General features: G+C 41.4%; 1 protein-coding gene across 3 annotated transcripts in view; it reads left to right on the top strand.

Moving 5' to 3' along the window:
- Positions 1-607: 607 nt before the first annotated feature.
- Positions 608-22,693, top strand: part of LOC115413802 (AT-rich interactive domain-containing protein 1B-like) — a 228,568-nt gene continuing 206,482 nt past the window's right edge. Inside the window, exon 1 of one of the 3 annotated variants that reach the window (XM_030126899.1) lies at positions 608-2,248. In XM_030126899.1, the coding sequence (XP_029982759.1) occupies positions 965-2,248 (1,284 nt within the window). In that variant the 5' untranslated portion in view covers positions 608-964. The remainder of the gene's footprint in view (positions 2,249-22,693) is intronic. The other 2 variants (XM_030126898.1, XM_030126900.1) reach the window with 2 other exon arrangements.

Genomic DNA, 22,693 nt, shown 5'->3' with positions numbered 1-22,693 from the left:
ATGATCATTATTCCTTTGCAGGTTGAAAAGATGTGATTGGAGTGGCTATGGGATGAGTTCTGGTACAGATATTACAACATTATAGCCGCTATAAAGTGCGATTACATTCTTATTCCGATGGCAACATTATTGCGCACAGCTTGTGGTTGCGTGTCCGACTCCTGTCAGAGCTGCAGAGAACTGGCTTGAGCCGAGGGACAGAGAGGATGGGAAGAGGGAAAATCAGATCTGGATAAGTAGGGAGAAACTCGCAGGGGCTTATTTTAACAGCTGTTGTTGTGTTTATTTGACGGATCCGCTCCAAAGTGAGCAACAAAATCTATGCGTAATTTGTCAATTCTCGAATAGACTAACCTATATAGAGTAAATTTAAGAAAGATTAACCTGAAACTCAATGGAAGACGCCGTTCCTTGGCTGTCAAAGGAGCAGACATTAAAATAAAACACTTTTTAATGTCTAACCAAAGACGTTGTGTAATTTACAACGATTGCGCGCTTTGTGTTGCTTTTCCTAACACGAACCTGTAATGTTAAGGTTTGTGAAACACTGTCACATCAGCGTGCATCGTGCGTAATGGCTCACGACTCCAGTCCGGATTTTCCATGTGAGGCGCGCCGGAGCCCTGGAGGTGGATAAGCTGGTAGAGCCCGCTCTCTCTCATGCCATGCTGGGCCACAAGGGCTCCGGGAGACGCTGCTACATATTACCGAGAACCGGGATGGAGGAGAGGCGGTGGGGGGAAGAAAAAAGTTTCGTTTAAAACTGGCAGAGAAACTTTCAACATGAAGCCTCATTGGCGCACCATGTCACCATCACAGCAACACCAGCGCTAGAACAAAGCTTGCTTTTAGTGAATATATTTTTTACCTCCCAGCGCGTGTTTTTCTCCCCTCTTGTACTCTTTTCTGCGTGCAAGGCTGGCCGGGGCTTGCTGTCATTGCGCGCTGAGATGTTGGAGTGACCATGGCTGCGCAAGTGGCATCGGCTCCGACCAGAACTAATAACAAAAATAAGAAATTATCCAGCGGGTTGGGACCGGAGCTCAATTCGGGGAAATCCGGAGGAGGAGGAGGAGGGACCGTACAGCGGACTGGACCGATGCTGGGTGCCGGAGATGGGACTCTGAATAATGTAGACCATCACCGCCGAAACGAGCTGAACATGGTCCATTCAACTTCCACGAGTCATAACGCTCCGGACGGCCACGACAAGGATGGGAATAACCTCACGTCAGCCTCGGCGTCGACTAATTCATCCACTTCCTCGATGGAAACGGGCTTGATCGCGAACCATAAGCTGAAATGTGTGGGGAGCGGAGATCCCCCTCAGCCTCAGCCGCCGCCGCAGCAGCAGCAGCCGCCATCGCAATTCGGCCAATTTGCGCCACATCAGCAGCGACAGATCCAAAGTAACAACACCGCAAATAACAACGGCCAGGGGCCCCGTGGGGACAGGGGTATGGATCACCCACACCACGGTGGTAAAGAGAACCTGTTGGGGGGCCAGGGGGAGCCACAGCAGCAGCACATACCAGGGAAAGGTGAGGGGGAGCTCACCTGTAAACCTGCAGAGAGGATGATGGGGAGCAGGTATGAGCACTCCAACTTGGGACCAACTAATAACAACTCCGAGTTTAATAACAACAACTATTACACTCCAAGGTCTTGTTATGAGCAACATGGCGGACAGCACCAACAAAGCAGTGGGATGGGGATAACGCACTCCACGGCGCATAACAGCATGGAGAACTCCCACGAAGCTGGGTACCACAACAGCCAGTACAACCAGTACCCGTCGTACCGCGCGGGCTACGGTGGCGGGGCCTACGGGATGATGGGCCCCTCCGGATGCAGACAACCTGGGAACATGATGATGGGCAGTAACTCCCCAGCAAGCCACGGCAAGTCTCCTCTTGGAGCAGCTGCCTCGGGTGGCTTTCAGAGGTTCCCAGGACAGACTCAGCAGCAGCAGCAGCAGCAGCAGCAGCAGCAGCAGCAGCATCCCTCAGGGGCCACCCCGACCCTCAACCAGCTGCTTACCTCTCCGAGCCCGATGATGCGGGGTTATGGCGGTGCATATCAAGACTACAGCGGCCCCACGGCTCAGCAGCAAGCCGGCATGGGCCTGGGGAAGGACGTGGGGCCACAGTACGGGGCCACTTCGGCTCACGGCTGGGGAGGACAGCAGAGAAATCACCCCCATTCTATGAGTCCGGGGAACGGGGGACAAGGCCTGGGCAGGACACAGGTAAGTTTTTGGAAACTTTCTGTCTGCTGTCCGCTCCGGTGAGCATCAGTGAACTCCTTGAAGCTCCACAGCGCTGGTGAAGGCGGTCACGCAGAATCACCAAGTGGAGCGTGTTTTCAACACAAACAGCATGTGCGTCTCAGGCAGAGGGTCATCATGTGTGGGCGTGTGTCTTAATTGTGAAAGTGATGAAACTCCAGAAAATTAATAACAATTTTATTCAGCAGCATTTTACGCGTAAGAAAAACAATCGCGTGTGCGTAATTTCTAATGTAAAGATTTAAAGTGTGAGTTTTGGAGTGACAGAGGGAATGAAATGCAATATTTATTTTAAAACTGCCAGTTTTATTCAATCAGAACATCTTATTTTATTCGTCCACACTGTTAGTAGTTTATATTTTGCTGTCATTTTATTATTAAATGTTTAGTTTTAGTACATTTCGAAGCTACATAAATGTTTGGCACATTCACCCTCTGCCGACGTGGTCTCAGACACGTTGTGAAACGCCCTGTTTAGAGGACGTGTTGTGTTCAAGGCGCTCACCGCGGAGAGTGAAATATTCTCTATAGTAAATCCATTTAATTCCTCATTATAAAAACAAACCCTTCTACAGTAATTACCTTCTTCTCATATCAGAAGGATTTGGAAATCCAAACAACCACCGCAGCCGTGACAGGCGGCAGATCGCTCCGCTCTGTGCGCCTCGTATCGAGCGCGTCTGTGCGCCTCGTTCATACTAGTGCAACTCCTCGGAATTTGAATAGTGGAGGTAAACTGGCTAAAAGCTGTGAGTGCTCCTGGCTTACAGTTGACACCCAGTCTGCCATCTGATTGGCTCCCAGTGGCCCCGCTGGGCAGCCTGCACTCAGAGAACAGGGAGGGTTCTGGCACTGATCTGTGGCCATGGCGCTGTAGCGGTGCTGCATTGGTGTCATATGGGAATACTACGGACTTGGAGGCCGTCCAAAGCAATAATTGAACTTTTATGAAGGTTAAGCCCGCATCTGCTAATTATTTTAATGTTTTTTCATATTGAACAGATACTCAAAATGCATGAAATGGAGGCCAAAATGATAAAGAGAAAGGCTGTGTTGCCATGTGCCATATTATCTAAAGTACCCTCTGTGTGCATAAAAATGACGACTGGTTTTATTTGAAATGACTAAAATATTATTTATATCAATGAAATAAATCGAGGGTTACATTTATGTCATCAGTAATCTTTAATGTGTGATATCAAGGCTTGCACTTAAAGATATTTTTTTTGGTTTTCACCAGTACACTTTGTTAGTGTTGTACACTTGTGTTCAGTGGGCCTGTGGAGCAGCTGGGTCTCATATGTCCTGTTCAAAGTGTAACATTTGAGGAAAGAAAAGCTGCTACAATTAACCCTGCCACTTTTTTTAGTGGAATGTCCCTCAGGGGTCTGTGGGTGTCTCTAAACTCCACACACTTTTGGAACCCATTTCTTTGCACGTTGATTGCATGGATGTGTTTACAGACCTACAGCCAAGCAAAGTAAGAGCTGCTAGTTAACAACTGTGCTCTAAAAATACAGAGTTTGTCCAGAAGAGCCATTATTCAGTGGTTGTTTTTAATGCACTAAATTATGTGCAGTGCTGGATGGCACATCTGGATGACTGGAGGGCAAGGTGGTTGAGCGTTGCATTTACTGTCTGCCTATCACACAACAAAAGCAGTTCATTAGCCTACATTGTTTCAATCAAAAGCAATTTGCATTGGATGCTGGGGAAATGAAACGAGTGCTTTAGCGTGGGAGGGTTTGCTGTTGTATTGATTGTTGTAAATTACACTGATAGACACCAGAAACCCACAACAGTCTCACTCCTCTCTGCAGTTAGTGCATGTGATTTTGTGTAGAATAGATATAACAGTGCATATACAGTGTATTTAATAGGTTAAACAATAGTCAGAGCCTACAGTTAAGTGAGACATTCTTATTCAATTTTTATTTTCTGCAGATTTTTGCAGCAAACCGGCCTATTAAATAAAATTTTGCATTTAATGTTTTATTCTGCAAATGTTTTTTTTTTTTTTTTTATTTAGTATGCTACTTAAAGAGTAAGTGCATGTGCTGCTGTGTTTTTTCTTGACTTCACCAACATTTCAGCAGCAGTATATTCACGGTACAAAGCCCTATGTTTAATTCATATTTGGTGTAGCAGCACTGCTCTCCTGTGCACTGACAGGCTGTGTGAGAAAGGCGAGCGGTGTAGTGCATAATACTGCCTCCAAATTGGCCCCGTGATATGACTGCGCTTCACTTCAGAGTGCGTTTGGTGGGAGCACGCCTCTGTCACCTGTTGGCACAGTTTCCCCTCTTTCAAATTCAATTTCCCTCCCCACTGCCTCTCTTCAGGAGCAAGCTGGGAGCGAAACGAGTGCACCTCATTTACACCCCACCACCCACCCACCCACCCACCCACCCAACTCACTTGTCTGGCCACTCACCAAAATGAAGACAGAGCCCCACCATGGTGCGCGTGTGACATGCGTGCACACACACATCTGAGATACAGCAGATATGTTATTTAAAGGTGTGTGTGTGTCGAACCTGCTCCCTCATCAAAATGACATTGTCCTAGTTTTTCAAATGACTGTGGCCTATTTGAGTGAAAGAAAACAGAATCATATTCAGTGTTCAGTGTGTAACCTTCTGCCTGAATGTGTTTGTTGAATGTGTGTCTGCTGCACGTCAGCTGCTGCACATCCAGGCCGTTCCTGCTGAATGTGTTTTCTGTTTTATGACACTGTGTACTATAGCAGCTAAAACCAGCATATGTTCAAATACTAATGACTTACAAAGGTCTAAATCACAAATGAAATAGTATTTTCAGCTTCAACCTGTATGTGTAATAAGGATCCATCTGTTATCCACTAATCAGAACACACACAGTGTACACACACAACAATAAAAGTAATTAGTAGATAATAATGAAGGCCTAGCAAGTTGGAAATAGTGTTGCTGCTTAGATAATTGCAGCTGCAATTCATTTAAATCTGACCTAATAAAACAGAAAATGAATGGAATCTACAGTATTCACTAATTTATCTATTATGCTTAGTGTTTTGCCTTTGTTGTTTTAGAATGGAAATCAAAGCTGTGTAGTTCTACATATCAAAGAGTAGACCCAGTCCCATCCTTGGTAATGTGCTTACCTTGAAATGATCCCTACTCACACTGCTCTCCAGTGCATACTGTTTACATTTCTCTCTTATGAATTATTAGTGTGATATGAACAAAGACTTTATAATGGGAGCAATGCATCAATGTCACATTGTATTATGCGGCTATCTCAGGGAGCCTTGTGCATAGTGATGGGCCTGACTGTGGCGGCTGGAATTTAATTTATGGTACATGTTCTGCATTGAACAGGCAGCCCATGGGGGTCTGGTCAGGAAGTGGGCATGCAGGTGTGTGTGTTTGGGTGCATCTCTCTCTGCCGGCTGCCTGTGTGCGTCCTTGAATGTGTCTGTCTTGTGTGTGTGTGTGTGTGTGTGTGTGTTTGTGTGTGTGAGCAGGCTAAAGCTCCTTCGTCAGCACTAAGCAGTCCAGCCTAACCCCGCCTCTCCCGCATCTCACGCCGTGTGTCTCCTCTTCCTCTTTGCCCCTCCCGTCGCTCGTTTGTTTATGTTGTTTTGTTTACATCTCTGTCTTGGCCAGCCAGCACACTGCTGATTAGCAACACTAGACTGCAATTTTAATTTGCTCTGTTGCGTCCGATAAGAGCCCTGTGCAGCGTTTTTCATCTTCCTTGGATGAAACACAGAGCCTGCTTAGGTAATTGGCAGGCAGAGGTTATCCTGGTGTGCATGTGGTTTGCACAAAATGCCAATTAATTTTGATTTAAAAAATAGTAACGATATAAAAACAACTGTCCAGTTGCACGACTGGGTGTAAGCTTATGTATTATTAGCTAATATGTATTTTTTTATCTGACTCCATTATGCACATACGTATAACATCCCCTGGAGTCAAGGGTTGATGTGAAACACCCTGAAGAAAAGATTTAATTACTATGAGCGGGTGTTGATTTGGTGTCAGCTCTTTCTCAGCTCTGTCTTATCCAAACTGCTGTTGTCAGAAGGGAGCAGAAAAATCAAAACCAAAGCAATTCTAGGGAAGAAAGTTAATTGTCCATATGGGAGAGTTTGACTTTGTGTGGGTGAACTAGTCCAACATTTGGATTTGACATTGATAGTTGTTTTAGTTCCATTTCTTAGTCATAGTACGTGTGTCAGCAGTGATGGGTTCTATTCTTGTTGTCCTTGTATGAAAACTGGAGTTGTCCTGTGGCATTTTGGAATTTGTGTGTTTTATCACGTCTGGTAGATACTGTAGCTACGGGGCTGAAAAATGTCTGTGTGACTTCAAATCAAAGCAAACTTCTGCAAATCTCTCTATTCTCTCAGCTGCGTTAAACTGAAGAATTCAACTTCTTTAATTTTCTACACAGTTACACCCACCAGCAAAAGTGGAACTTCTTCAACCGTCGGTATTTATCACTTATTTTTCATCCATTAAAACTGTAATGAAATATGTCAACCATGTAAAAGTATGTTTTTAATTTTACTGAAGCTTTTTTTTTAATCACACTAATTCATGATCATTGTTGGGGAAACTACTTGAAATAGTGTAGTGAGTTAAAGTACCAATTACCGGACATTAATGACATTTTTAAAGTTCCTACTAAAGAAATGTAACACACTAAGGTAAAAGTAGTTTGTTGCATCAGAAACTGCTTTTTAACATGATTATTATTCTCTAAAATTGAATCAGTTTTTCAGCAGGTCAGCGCTATGACAGAGATCAATAAAACTGTCAGTCAAGCAGATGTGCAGGTAATGCTCAGTTCATTTATGATACACAATAACTGCTTCAATCCTCAGAAAACAATTTAGAAAAAAACACAAAGCGGGTTCCACATAATAACAAAATGCAGGTGTTGAGACTGTTTTAATCTGTGTTTGTTTGTAAGTGCATTTGCACGGATATGCTGAATTTAGATGGAACCAAATTTAGAGCAAAAACTGTAAATTATCTGTAAATTGGTAACTCCTCAGTGTGTCAGGTTCTTTCTGCCATTCCTCTGCTGTCTTTGCACCATCAACTCAATCAGTTCAAATATCATCACATGAACTCACTGTCATACATATACGTCTATGGTGCAGCAGAAGGAAATGCTCGATTAACCCATAAAGACCCAAACATCCACCATCGACCCAAAGCATCTACTGGTCTAAACTGTTGATCCACTCATCCTGTCTATGCATATAAATAATTGGTGTAAAATACAGTTGGTCATCTTTTCATGGTCATCAGATATGACTCTTTTGGACGTTCAGAGGCTCCGTAGTGAACGTGGAAACACTGTCATCTTCTACGACATTGATTCACTAGTAAAACCCATGGAGTTGGATCAATGACAGTGGATGGACACACTTGTTTTATGTTCAGTTCATGATATATTTTACTGAAAAAGTCACTTTTTCTTCAGTTTTTTTTCTGTTTTAAAATAATAACCTTTGAATTTAATCTGAGCTTTTATGAACATCTCCATGATTGTGCAATTAAACATAGGAAAATAGATGATTTTCACTGGAAAAAAATTATAAATTCAGAGGATAATAGTATAATAAATGGTGATAAATCACTTAGTAAAGGTTAAATAGACTGCCACAAAAGTCACACTAGGTCCTTATGGGTTAATAAACATTTTTTTAAAATATCTTTTTATTTCGTAAAAGGAAATCATTCATATACAGTACAAACTTAGCGATAGTGGATTTTACATTTTGCAATTCTGCTTTGTGCACTCTTCCCACCCCCCACCCCTAAAGGAAGAAAACAGCTAAACACACTCAAAAGTAAATATAAATGAATAAAAAAAAGTAAAAGTGATAATAATAATAATAATAATAATAATAATAATAATAATAATAATAATAGGGGTAGCAACATAAGTATAAGCATAGTGATACATACTGTAGCATAAATGATAGTAGGGCAGTATTCAGCATTTGATGTACAAACTCAAACATTCTCCATACCAGAGATTAAAGGCAACCAAAATTCATTAAATTCATTAAAGAGATGGCCAAGGTCAGTTTTTCTAAAGGTAAAAAATGAAGACAGCTGATCATGGAATTAACAGTTTTTTTTTAACCCTTAATAGGTAACCTGGGGTCCCAGCAGACCCCACGTTTTTAATGTTTTATGTTTTCACGCAGTTAAGGAGAATTGTACTTCACGCAGTAAAGGAGAATTTATTTGGAAAATAAAGCACAATTTTGTTATATTTTTTTCGTTTCATTGCTATCCTTTCATACTATAAGCAATAAAGTACCGTAGCTGTGGGGGGGCACCATGGTTACCTATTAAGGGTTAATGATAAGCCAAAATACTGATATTACAACCATGTGACTAAGAATTCCAGTTAAACCAGTTCGTGACTCTGCTGCCCAACACTGGTTATGATCTGCATGAACACACTTATACGGAGCTGTTTTTTTTCCATGTGAGGCCAGAGTGTGTGTACAGGAAGGAGATGCAGAAATGCAGGCGATATTTGAAGTGAGTCACATGGACGACTGCTGACTTCTGAGGAATGGGCCTGGCTGAGTTCAGAGAGGGAGAGAAAAAGGGAGAGAATCAGTATCTGAACTCTGGCAAATGTCAGCATAGTTAAAATCCTCTCCCTCTGGATCTCACCCTACTTCAGCCTGCGAACGATGCGAGGAAAAAGAAGTATTTACGAGCTGTTGGACACACATACACATACATACACACACACACACACATATATATACTGGGTTTCCTCACTCTATTAATGTGTGTGTGTTTGGCAGGAGGCCAGGTCTCATGGTAGCGGGTGCTGCAGTGGCACCCCAAACACCCACTCCACTCACCACCACCCCCCCTGACCTTCACATATGCTAATTAGCCACGTGGAGCTGCTGAATGGAAACCCCCCCCCTCGTCCTCCTCCTCCTCCTCCTCCTCCTCCTCCTCTTCATCCCCCCTCCTCTTCTGCCATCCCAGAGGAATGACGCTTTCTTTCTTTCCTCAGATGTCTCCCTCTTTTTCTTTCTGTTCAGCTGCAGCCCTCTGTAGGTTTATTTTTCTGCGATTAAAGAAAGAAATGTATGGCAGCTAACTATACTTACTGAACAGATGGTCGGCTGTATAGATTGTTTTCACTTTCAGAGCTGTCTCTTTTTGTTCTTTCTGTTTTCTCTCTAAATACGACCTCTCTTCTTTTATCTACCTCCCTGTCCCTGGCTCTCAGCTGCTAGTTAGGTCTCCCAAGGGACCAGCAGTCAGTTCAGAGGTATTTAGACAGCCAACATATCCTTCCGAATAAATAAGCACAAAAGCGGGCAGTTCTGCAGGCCACCACTGTTACAGTATCCTGTCTTCCTTTCTTGTTTCTCCTCTGAGAGCAACAGAAGAGGGGATGGGAAATGAACAGGTCAGACCCTCCAGAAATTAGCAATTTTGGTGATTGCTGCAATTAATTTGAATTCAAAGAGACAGCATGAAATTTTCAAGAACCAGCTAAACTCTGCATCTCATTTGTCTTTGCAGAATAGAACTAATGGTACTCCCGTTCAGCTGCACAAAAAAAGTAAAGAGAGAAGGATAATTGGCACATTATCTGCAGGGAGTTTTATTTATTTTTTATAAAATTAGAAGATTTTTGTTGCAATTATTTTTCTTTTAACCTTCATGTTTTTAGAATTTCTCTTTTGAAGTTGGGATTTGCTAGGTGTAACATATTTGAAATAAAATTCAAGCGAGTAAGATTAAGCACTTTTAAAGCAGAAAACTCAGCACAGGACCTGAATTTTTTTTATACATTAAAAAAACAGATAGGTGAAGGTGCTGCAGAATATGTAAAACAGCGACAAACTGCTGCATAATGTCTCTTTTTTTGTTCGCATTAGGCATAAAGATGTAAATGCGAGCTCATATGTAAGCTTTTCCATACAGCAGTCTTTGCGCGTATGTAAGTATATAAGGAAATCATCATCATCATTATCATCATCATCACTACTAACACTTGTCACTTTGCACATCAAAGCCTGTGCTCTCTCTGCTTCCAGATTGTAGACTGTGCACTCCAGTCGCACGTCTTGCTGTTTGGTTTGAGTTGATCCTAATCAACGCTGGCACGGTGGGACCATTTGCTGAGCTAAAAAAAAAAAAAAAAAAAAAAAAAAAAGGAAAAACACAACCAAATAGCACCAGCAAGGAGCTGTCTGTCGTTTGTAAAGCACAGAGGAACAAAAATAGAAAACCAACGGGACGTTCACCATGCACTGAGTTTCTGTTAATGAGTTTTGTCTGTTTCTTCAGGTTATTTCTTTTCGTCTCCCAGTCCCTATGAGTCCAGCTATATTTTTCTTTTCGTCCCTTCCTGTCTCACACACACACTTGTACGCTCCACACATACAGTCTTAAACACACACTTAGACACGCTCTTCTTTCTCTTTGTCTTTTGTCTGGACTGGTCAACCATGCATTTTTCCAGCCACAACATATTCCATGTTCTTTTATCTTTTTCCTTTGTGAGCGAACCTTAGATTTCCCCATTACAGCCAAATGTGTGTGTGTAAGAGAGAGAGAATGGACAGAGGTGGTGTGCAGATATATTGTTGATTTATAGGCATTTGTCACAACAGGACACTAGTGGTCACTGCTGGCTGGACACGACCCCATTTAGATCAATTTTATCTCAGCAATTTAGGACGCAACTTCACACCACATCCTCTCCCAAACACTTCTGCACAGAGGACACACTTATGCTTTTTTGCACTGGCGGAGGACAAATACCAGACACTACAGTGCAAAAAAAAAAGGTATTCACAAACATGTAAGTTAAAGTGCAGAAAATGTGGCTATTTAGAACTCATTTTAATTGAGTTTAATAATGATTTGATTTTCTTTTACATTAACCCTTAAACTCCTAGGACTATTTTTGTGGTGATTTCCAAATGAGAACTTTTTGCATTTAATGTTTTCAAACTAATTTATCGCCATTTATTATGATGTTATCCTCTGCATTTTACCCCTTTATATGTGTGTTCCTACAGGATGGGGAAGCAAAATTTACAATATTTTGAGGCAGGGATTGAAAGACAGTGTATGACCAATTAGTTTATTGAAAGTCATGAGAAATTATTTGCCACAAGAAAATTGACATAATAGAAAATGTTTTTATTCTATGTGTCCTCCTTCTTTCTCAATAACTGCCTTCACACGCTTCCTGAAACTTCCGCAAGTGTTCCTCAAATATTCGGGTGACAACTTCTCCCATTCTTCTTTAATAGTATCTTCCAGACTTTCTCGTAATAGTTTTGCTCATAGTCATTCTCTTCTTTACATTAGAAACAGTCTTTATGGACACTCCAACTATTTTTGAAATCTCCTTTGGTGTGACGAGTGCATTCAGCAAATCACACACTCTTTGACGTTTGCTTTCCTGATTACTCATATGGGCAAAAGTTTCTGAAAAGGTATGGATAATAGTGTTAGGTATGATTATGACATCAGTATATGTTTGGTTTCAAAACAATTGACGTAGTGCCTGCTGAGAAAAAACAACTAAATGTTCATTGTAAATTTTGCTTCCCCACCCTGTATATTTCATTTACTTATTGTGTAGATGTCCAGAAAAACCCACAGTAAGTTATATCAAAATAGAAAAAAATGAATAAAATGTGACTCGTGAACATTAAAACAAGTATCTTCAATGACTGCCATTTGTCAAACTGCATGTGTTTTACTGGTGAAATAATGTGGCAGAAGATGATGGTGTTTTATTGTTCACTACATAACCTCTAAACGTCCAAATATGACATATCTGATGCCACTGAAAAGTTGAGAAACTGCATTTTACCCAAATTATTTCAATGTATTGATAGGATTAGTTGTTAATAAGTTATTAAACACTTTTCATCAGTGGATGCTGTTCAGGTCTTTCGGGTTAATAATATTGATAAATACCTAGTATTAACTAAAGTTGCTTGTAATCAAGTGAAAAGTCAAATATTTGTCTCTAAATGTAGTAGTTGCATAAAATTGAACTACTTCAACAGTACATAAGTAGAAGTATTTGTTTGCATTCTATCCCTGTACACTTAACAAGAATTACATGAGTACAAGAGACAGGAGATGATCTGTTAAAACTGTGAAATTCAGTGATGATGTGCTGGAGTGAGTTGTAGATTACAGATATTCTTTACTCTTATATGGTTTGATTGGTATTTTACATTCCAGCCACTCCTTTGGCATAAACCGGATGAACTGGATTTGATATCGACAAGACAAGTGAACTTTATTTTAGAGTTTAAATGTCTTATTTCTTTAAGATGTTAATTCCTCCAAAGGATATCAATGCCGTTAGCAAGAGCAGATGTTTGCTGTGCACAGCTAATCTCCCTGTGCAACTGCGCCGGTGTGTGCGTGCGTGTGTGTGTGTGTGTGTGTGTGTGTGCGTGTGTGTGAGCACTGCACACGCCTTCTTGTCTACTCAATGAACATCTATAGCTACTGTTGGCTAAACATGCAAAGGTTACTGTAATGTCAGACACATGCCAGAGGGGAGTGTGGAATACCACATTACCATAATCCATAGACAACTGTCCCGTGTCCAAACGCCGCCGTGCCAGGCTGGTTGCCACAGTGTTGAACAAGTACACGAACTGTTAGATTCCATCAAGGTACGACTACACAATGGCACTTCTTCCAAAGAAAATGGCTGGTTGTCAACATTTGGCTTGACTTGTCAGGACAGATTATGATGTTTGAAACCGAAGCCTTCTTCTTCTACTCTACCTTAGGCAAAGACTGACAGCCTACATGGCCCTTACAGTTATGAAATGTTGCCTTTCTCACCTGCTGGCCTCTGGGTGTGTGTGAAGAGTTTGTTTGTATCTTGACAGCCTTTATTAGATTTGGCATCCTTTTTCTAAATCCTACTACAAACCACTATCTAAATAACCTCTATTCTTCAAGATATGCTGCAGTAATTGTTATTTTGTCAAGGAATAAGGTCACACATGATTTTTTTTTTTTTGCTTGCCTTTGGGAAGCACTACAGAGACGTATTTAAAGCTACTACTGGACTAATATTTAAAGCATTCAGCGTTAATTAGATGTTTTATGGTAGCTGAGGCGGCTAACATGTTGCCCTCTCACCCGCTGGGGCTGGAGTCTGTGCCGACAGTTGGAGTGATTGTTTTGATAATTATGTGTGCATAAGCCAGAGAAGAGCCTCTTAGAGCATTTTGAAAAATACATTTCATATTTACAGCTCGGTCTGACTGTGCGAGACTCCGCTTTCAGCATTGTTTTCCAGAGATCCATTGTTTTTCACTTGCATAACGCATATTTTAATTAGACTGTCTTTGGAAATTCCCCGCGTGTGTTGTGGTTTGCGTTGGACACTGCAGACTCCCACAGCTCCCAGACATTTCTCAACTTTTTACACACTGGACACATTCCAGAAAGCAGAGTCATGTGGAAACTTCTGCATATTCACATTTTTCTCCTCTGTATTTTAAAAGATAAACAATCTCTCCATCTCCATCTCCTTGTCTCTGTCTAGTTTTTTTGTTTTTTTTTTTCCAATTGTTTCCAAGCCTTCCTCTTTTGGATGCTAGTTGTGGGTGACCTTGGCTGCTGACTACAGTGCCTACTCATTAAGTAGTAAAGATGAATGGTTCCATTATAGCAGGGGGAGAAACGAGCGGGGCCAATTAGTGGTAATTAACAGTGGAGAGGGCGAGGCGCACTGGAGGGCACCCTGACCTATGCTCGGAAGGGGGCAGAGGGGGGCAGGGGGCGAGTGTGAGGCGGAGAGTGAGGTATATGTGGAAGTACATTCACATGCATGTATTAGCAAAAGTGTGTTTTTGATGGGGGTGTGTGTTAAGTACACTGGTGTGTTTATGTAGGTGTTAGTTTACATAATCAGACATATCAGGTGTACAGCAGGAATGCCAATATACACGGACACACTATCTGTGTCTAGGGCTGTGTGATATGATAGTACACACAGGTAAATTAAATTAGTCATGTAATTTTCTGTAAATTAAATGAATAAGTTGTTTCCATAAAGCGCTAACATGAATTGTTACATTTTGATTCCTATAATCATGTATACTCATATCAAATTCCCTTTTTTTAGAACCCTTGTGTGAAGTTGTATTTAAGCATATAAAATGAGTGTGTGTATATATGTATTTAAATACAGAGATACACACTATGGCTCATAAAGTTGGAATAAAATATTTATATTTTTACCTCTTCTCGTGAAATGATTGTGACAATGTCATGTATTCTTGATAGATCAGTATGTGATCATTGTACCTGGTCAAAGGTGAGTATAAATAGGAATAAAAAAAGGAATGTGTCTGAAAACAAACTTACTCCAACTTTGTGGGCAACAGGTTTTGATCTGCAGCAAAACTTGGCTCTGATGTTCTGATTTTGAAGGAAATAAAAGTTATAAAATTTAAAGACTGCATAGTGAATCACCCATTTTTATGGCGAGTTGGCTACTCATTTTCAGAAATTAATGATTAACAATTCTGACTTGGATTTCAGTTCAGTTATTGTCCAGTTTTTGCTGAAGTCAAAGGCTTCATTTCCTTTTTTTCAGGGGTGATATGGGCTGATTAATTGGCTATCTGCTTTTTTTTATTCCATGCTATTATTTTTATATCAGTCTTTTAAAAACCACTATAGGTCGACCTCTAGTAGAGTTTTTGAGTCTGTGTCAGACTTTCATTGAGTCCAACTTTATTTATAAAGCACATTAAAAAAAAAAAAAAACACCAGTATTTGCCAAAGAGCTGTGAAATAAATAGGAGCAGACTGTGAATATAGTGAAACATCCAGTTTACACACACGAAAGCCCATAAATAAGAACGTAATAACCAAAGACCAAAACATGTGCATGACTCTCAGTGGGTTAAAAGCCAAGGAGGATTAAAGTTGAGTTTTAAGATGCACTTTAACTACCTTGGGGGGGGGTGGGGTGGGGTGACGACTTCTTTTTCATCTTCATCCAAACCATGTCCATTTTGAGGTCCTTGCTTCGCTGTCGTTGGTCAGAGTCCTTCTCTTTTTTGGACTTCTGTCCCATGTTCTCCTTTATGTTTGTGCTGCTTTCATGCAAATTTCCAACCTGCATCTAAGCCACAGGTGTCAAACATATGGCCCGGGGGCCAAATCCGGCCCGCCAGAGGGTCCAATCCAGCCCCTGGGATGAATTTGTGAAATGCAAAAATTATACTCACGATATTAACAGTCAATCCTTTTACTTTAGGGCCCATATAAAGCCCTACTTTAGTCTGAAGTGGGTCAGATCAGTAAAATACCACCATAAAAACCTACAAATAATGACAATTCCAAATGTTTCCTCTTTGTTTTAGTGTAAAAAAGTGAAATCACATGAAAATGTTTAAATTTACAAACTAGCCTCTCACAAAAAATATGAAAAACTAGAAATGTGTTAAGAGAAGTAAGTGCAATTTTACGAATATTCTGCTAGTTACTAAAATATTTTTGTAAATTTGCAGATCCATTGTGATCTGTAAGTTGTAATGCACATTTACAAATGATAAGCAGAGGCAAAATAGAGTTAAAATTGCACTTTTTTTTCCTTAATAAATTTCAGTTTTTTCATGGTTGTTCATGTCATTCATATTTTTAAAAGGACAGTTTATAGATGTAAATGTTTCCATCATGTAATTTTACTTTTTTCACTATAAAACACATCAAAATGTTTGGAGTTGGCATTATTCATATATTATTATTATTATTATGTGGTTAATTTACTGGTCCGGCCCACTGCAGATCATATTGGGAGGATATGGCCCCTGAACTAAAATGAGTTTGACACCCCTGATCTAAGCTGTATGGAAGAATTCAGAACACCATCCAGATGATGAACAAAGAAAAGGTTTTTATTGTCACATTGCAGATTATTAATGTTAACTTACGTCGACATTAAGGTTCAACCTGCGTACCTATATGCATTATAAGGGAACGCTGGTGTTTGAAAATCCTTGCTGACATTCCTGTGTGCTGACAGATGGGAAAAACACCAGGGGATTCGGCACGTTTGAACATTTCGGGGTGACGGGGTCAACAGCCGGCAACACCTCTCTTTGACTTTTGATCCCTGATGTGATGTCACTCCCCCTCCCAGAGCCCTTTGGTGCGACCAGGGAGCTTGTTAGGCAAAGGTCTGAGAATTAAAAGGCCCTGAAATGCCAAGCCAATATACCATCAGCGCTAATGAACATTTTGTGATGATTTTTGTTCTTAATTGGGGATTTGGTTTTGTGCTGATCTGCAGTATTTTAGCATCTCTGTATCAAGGAGAAAGTCAAGGTTGTTCACTGAGAGACTCTCTTACTCTCCCACTGTCTCTTTTTCTCGCTGGCTGTGCTTGATTTATTCACCCCACCTACCTCTGTTTTTTATAAATTTTTTATTTATTTATTTATTTTTTATATCAGTTCTTGGGTGAAATTGTCACAGTCATGTAATCCTTTGGGTGCCACTAACCAGGGAAAACACACACACGTGAGCTGGTACCTGAAGAGAATGCTGTGTGTGTAATTGTTTGTCTAAACAGTAGGTATCACCAGTTCTTGTGTCCAACATGGAAACCCTGGCAAGTCAAAAAAGCAATGTTCAATATACCAGGGGACAAGGCTGTGTTGTCACTTTAACAGACATTTTCGAATTGGCAGTTAGTGAGAGAGAGCATTTGTAAAGGCTGCAGATTTTTTAAGGTATTTTGCAAAGTGCTGGCAAAGTGCTGCTTTCAGGGCCCCTGAAATTGCAATGCCTGGTAAATGGATGGTTTGAGGAGTATACAATGTATTAGAAGTCAATTGTGCATGGGAGGGCCTATTTTCCATATCGCTAGTCGAACAAGTGTGTCACAGTATGTGTGTATGTGCACATGTAGCTGGTGTATCTCTGTGTTCTTGCTACACACACACACACACACACACACAGACTGTACATGCCCCCGCTCAATCTATTCCCCTGTTGCTTTAGTGTCTTTCAGCACCGTCATGTGCAGGTACGTCTACATGGGATTGGAGGGAGGGGGGGCAGCACTGTGGGGGCCGCAGCATACATCAGAAACCATTACCCATAATGGCCTCTTTCCCCACAACCCGCATATCCATTCCCTTTCCCTCTTCTGACATTTATTTTATGACTGCTTACATATCAAATATTTAAATAAACAGAATCGGGGGCTTCGGCTGAGGTTTGCCCGAGGGTGACGGCGTGAAGGGGAGGGGGTTGGGGGGGTGTATGATGACATTCATTTCCGAAACGAGGAAAGAGAAAAAAAATAGTTTGCTGGGTGCAGAGTGGTGAAGGGTGGGAGGAAAAGCATCAGCAGCAAAGAGGAAAGGGGAGAAAAAAAAATGCTTCGCTTGGCTCCAATCAAAGCGGGCGGGCGTGTTTTTTCGCTTACGCCTGGCAGCAGCGGTGACAGACGGTTGTGTATGCGCATGTGTGTATGGGTGCGAATGTTTATGTGCTTGCGCATGTTGTCGCGGGGCTCATCCGTCAGCGTTTCCCGGGGACGCTGGAGGACGTGGGAGAAGGCCCTTGTGGCTCGTAAACAGCAGCCCGCCGTACTGAAGCAATATCAGTTGTGCAGCTTCCGCCAAGGAGATCAGAGCATGAGACAAAGTAAGGAAGAGAAAAAGAACAACAAGAAACAAAGTGTAGCACTGCAATGAGTGGAGGTGGAAAAAAAAAAAGAAAGGACAGAGGGGGGAGATGAAGGTGAGGAGGAGGAAGATTTATCTCTTGTTTCCTCAGGAGATTGAGCGAGAGAGTGGAAGATGGAGAGAAGGCGGGCGGAGAGTGTGAAGGGTAGAGGTAGAAAATAAAGGGGATAAAGAGAGACAGAGATAGGTGTGTATGCTATATATATATGTGAAGGGAGACGGAGTGGTCCTGGGGTGCAGGGGGCCAGTCTTACGCTGGCTGGCGTCGGTGGGAGGCCCATTACTGTCAGACTAATCTTAAAATAATTAATTGCGAAGTCGACGCTTTTTAAAGAGTATTGTAATTGAATCCTAAATTAGGCTTGGGAAAGGGGACGCGTCCTGCTTTGCTGCAAATCTGTTCCCATTCTCCAGTCTCACACACACACACACACACGCACACACACACATGCACACACACATCAGTTGGTCGTGTGCACAGGCGGATAGAAGGAAAAAAAAAAGACAACAGGCGAAGGAAATGCTAATGAAATGCATATTTGGGGAGAAAGGGGCCATCTATAATTTAGCTGTGCTCTTTGAATGTGAATGATGTGTGTGCAAGCGCTGTGATTTATTTTTGTTGTGCAGAGGGATAATTCTGTCAGAGTAGGCTTTTATTCTTGTAAACAAATGTGGGGAAAAGAGCAGAATAAAAGTGGAGTAATAAAGTAAACAGAATGGTATGAATACATTTAGCTGCTGGCATGAATAATTTGTATAGGGGACGGAGGGTTTTGATGAAAGAGAGATGACAGATATGAGAGCTGTGATATTGCCTGATGAAATTTTGGGTTGGCCTCCGTTGTCTATTTTCTAGGATGTTTTGTGTGTTCGCGTGTGAGTGTTTTCTCCTATGGATTAGCGCTGTATATCTTTTCCCACACCCGCACAAGTAGGTAGAACATAGCCTTTGCAGACGCATGCAAACACCCAGCATGCACCTTTATAACCCCTCAAATCCTCCAAGGCCCTGTTGCACTAGCCTCCGCGCCCAGGCTCAGCTGAAAACGAGCAGCTCAATGTGCTTTCATTTACACACACGGCTGCCTACACGGCTCCTCTTGGATGACCCCTACAAAACTATGGGCTATAGAACATTCTGGATCAAAGCTCCGGGAAAAGGGTCTGCCCTCCATAAACGTCGGCCCTGCTCCATAACTCTGGCGGCAGCCAGGGAAGAAAGATGGCACAGGGAGCAGGGTCAGGGAGACAATTCTGCAAAGCAATAATGGAAAATAAGCAGTCAACAGATGCTTTTTGTAAAGGCTAAAAAGTAGAGGCACTGTGATAATGTGCAGGAAAGTTCAGGTCCTCGCCTCAAGGACTATAAGCTATTATTTTCATAGGCAAGTGCATAAACTGAGATTCATCTGGTCATTTTCTTCATTTTATCATCTACCTATGATAATGGCTCAGACATGTCATGTTTGACACAGCAGTTATCGGATTAACCCTACATTTGTTGGACTCAGTCACATTTAGTTTACATGTTTTGTGTTGTGTTGCACCATGGTTCAATCTTACCTTCACAAATGTTACAGGAACCAGTCTAACCACCCCACCAACATGTCCACCCTTGCTGTCATTCAGTGCTATGCCCTAGGCTGTGCACTTCAGGTTCAGCTGGACTTTCATCTGTATTTAAATCCTTATCAGAATCCAAAGAGATTGAAGTTCTTCAGCTCTGGCATAAGAATCTGGCAGCATCTGTATGACAAATCAAATGTTCCTCATGCTGTTTTCCAAATGTTTGAAACCTATTCAACTCCTATTTGGCCCAGATCTGACAGCTATAAACTTGGCTCTCAACATCCCATTTTCTCCTGGCCGACTGGGAAGAATAACAGCAGAGAGGACAATATTGTGGTCTAGCTGAGCAGAGCCGACTCTTCTGTCTCTGTGATCCCTCTATCAATAAGGAACACAGGCCTGTCAGAAGGCCTGCCAACTGTCTGGCTGTCCAAGCAGCCTGCTCTCTACACAACATCTGGACACAGATGGTACACACTGATCACACACACGCACACACAATATTACTACATGTTTTACTGATACCAGCAGACGTTCACAGGCAGTCTGTGTGTACACATGCAATACAAATACCTTATACAGCAGATAAATACAGGTGTGTATGTGTGAACATGTGTGCACTTTAATATCATCAAACTTGGTTAACTCCCATATTGATTTCAAAATGATTTTTACTCACACCTGTAGTATGTGGGCTCATATCCACTCTTACACGTAAACAGCGCAATGTAGCTGAAGATATAAAGTAAATGCTCACACACGCCCTCTTCACAGTGTCAGACACATGGTGAAATCTGTGTGTTGCAGTCAAAGGATCTGTTGCCTCTCCTGGGAAATATGTGCATCGCTTTAATATGTCTGGCCTTTAATAAAAACCTGAACAGAAAAGGTCGGTCAAAGTTTGGTGTGTAAAACAGCTCACGATCAGAGTACTTGCTCTGGTCACAAAATATCATGCTGTTACTACATGCTGTACTAATGCTGAGTAGCAGGATTAAGCCTTGTTTAATTTCCCTTTTCATGTGGTGAAAAAGAAATAAAGCAGTGAAATCTAATTGTGTTTTTACATCACAAATAGATGGAAAAAGAATTGGATTCAATACTAGAGAATAAAAAGTCATTTTCTGTGTGATCATGTCTAAATCTAATTAAGGCTCTTAAATTGCAAATATCACTCAATTTTCTCAGTCATATGTTATTCATATGGTCTGGCACAGGCAGTCCGCCGTAAACATAGCTGCCCTGGGGCTTAGCAATAATGGAAGTGAATGGAAGAGTTCAATGTGAGTCAGAGATGTGTATGTGTGTTCAGTAAGGCCATGCATCAGGGGTCCTACAGGCCTGGAGCCTCTCATTGATCGCCCCAGCTCCCCCAACCTCATGTTCTCAGCCAGCTTTGGTGATTGATTCCAAGTCAAGACTCAGGAGATGGGAGGCCTGGCCCGAGCTCACAGAGCCTGGGGCCTCCCAGAGGGTGACCTGCAGGGGCTGTCAGAGGGGGGGAAGGAAGCCTATTTCCAGGGCCCCTAACACAGGTCGAGGAGCCCATTTCTGGGGAAGCCTTCACAGCGGGGTGGAGGAGAGGAGACTCAGGTTGATTTACAGGGGAAAATTAAGGCCATGTACGCACTGACTCTTACATGGAGCAGTTGGGAAAAACAACGAGCAGTGAATGGAGTATGTTTGAGTGTACGAGGTGAAGAGGTTAAATGATATTGGTGTGTGGGGGTTTGGGGGTAAGAGCACAACATAACATGCTTTTGCACAGTCTGTCACAGCAGCATACCATTATACAACTTAGACACAGCAGCTAGGTGTTTTTTTTTTCTTTTTTTTTTGTTTTGTTTTTTTTCATTGCATCTAAGTTAAATGAAAAGTAGATAAAAAGCTCTGCTGAGAATTCTCTCTCCAACTTCTACTGGTTGTAATGGTATGTACAAAATTCCAGTTAAAAATACCTGACTCCTCTTTAGCCAGTGTTATTTTGTGATTATTATTTTTATGGAACAAAATAATATTTAGGATATTGTACTTATCTCATGAAATCTGCATATTTGCTTAACTTTTTTGTTACTGTTTGAGTATAATGTAAAAAAAAATCTATAACCTGCATGTTTTTGTTTTTTTGTTGTTTTTTTTTACTTACTATAGAAAAAGTCTGCCAGAGCATATCTTTCCATTTTTTCATGCTGTAATGCTAGTTTTTGGAGCTTTTTAATTTGCTATACATCAATACAACCCTTATATCCAATATTTTAATACGTATTTAAAAAGCCCATACTAACCAAATTGCTAAAATTGCAATAAACCACAAAATTTTCTAAACATCTGTATTCCTAAAAATTTTAAATGTAAAAAAGATGTGGAAAATTCTTTCAATCTACAGAAAACTTATTTTGAGTGTTCCCATAACGAACTAAATGCCTAACTAAATGAAACCTAAATATTGCAATCAAATCTATAAGTGTGCCAGGTACTTGCATAAAAAGTGCAGCTGGAAGCCAAGAGAAGTGTTTATCATGGAAAAACTACAAGTCCCAGGAAAATGACATCACTTCCTGTTGTCGGTGGTAGACATGTAAAGGAAAACGATGGGATAGTTCATGTTCAGAATGTGATTATGTAAATTCCAACATTGGAAGTGCTGGAAACACCAGATCACATCTATAAACCACCTGTGGTCTGGATTAGATTTTTTTTTTTTGCTGGATATCTGCAAACCCATCAAAGGAAACATGTTGAATGCATAATATGTAACTCCTCCAGTTTTATATGCAGAAAGAATTATGGCTCTATCTTATTTGGTTGCTGACTGTAGACAACAGCATCTAAACTCCCACAAATCCAATGGAAACCCTGCGTCAGCATACATAACCACTGGGGGGGTAAACACAACAAATTCATGGGGCCTAGCATTAGTGGGCGGCCCATAGAGCAGTGGAGGGGGTCCAGTGGATACAGGTTAGAAGTTGTGAAAATTTCGTGTAAGATCCGCTGTGTAAGTGAGGCATAGAAGTCGGACGTTGAAAGCATGTTAAGTTGAATTTTAGTTTCATGGCAGCGTAAGAGACGGT

This window comes from Sphaeramia orbicularis, chromosome 22 (assembly GCF_902148855.1).
Source record: "Sphaeramia orbicularis chromosome 22, fSphaOr1.1, whole genome shotgun sequence".
NCBI lineage: Eukaryota > Metazoa > Chordata > Actinopteri > Kurtiformes > Apogonidae > Sphaeramia > Sphaeramia orbicularis.
The sequence above is the reverse complement of the archived record's forward strand: the minus strand, read 5'-3'. Positions and strand labels throughout refer to the sequence as shown.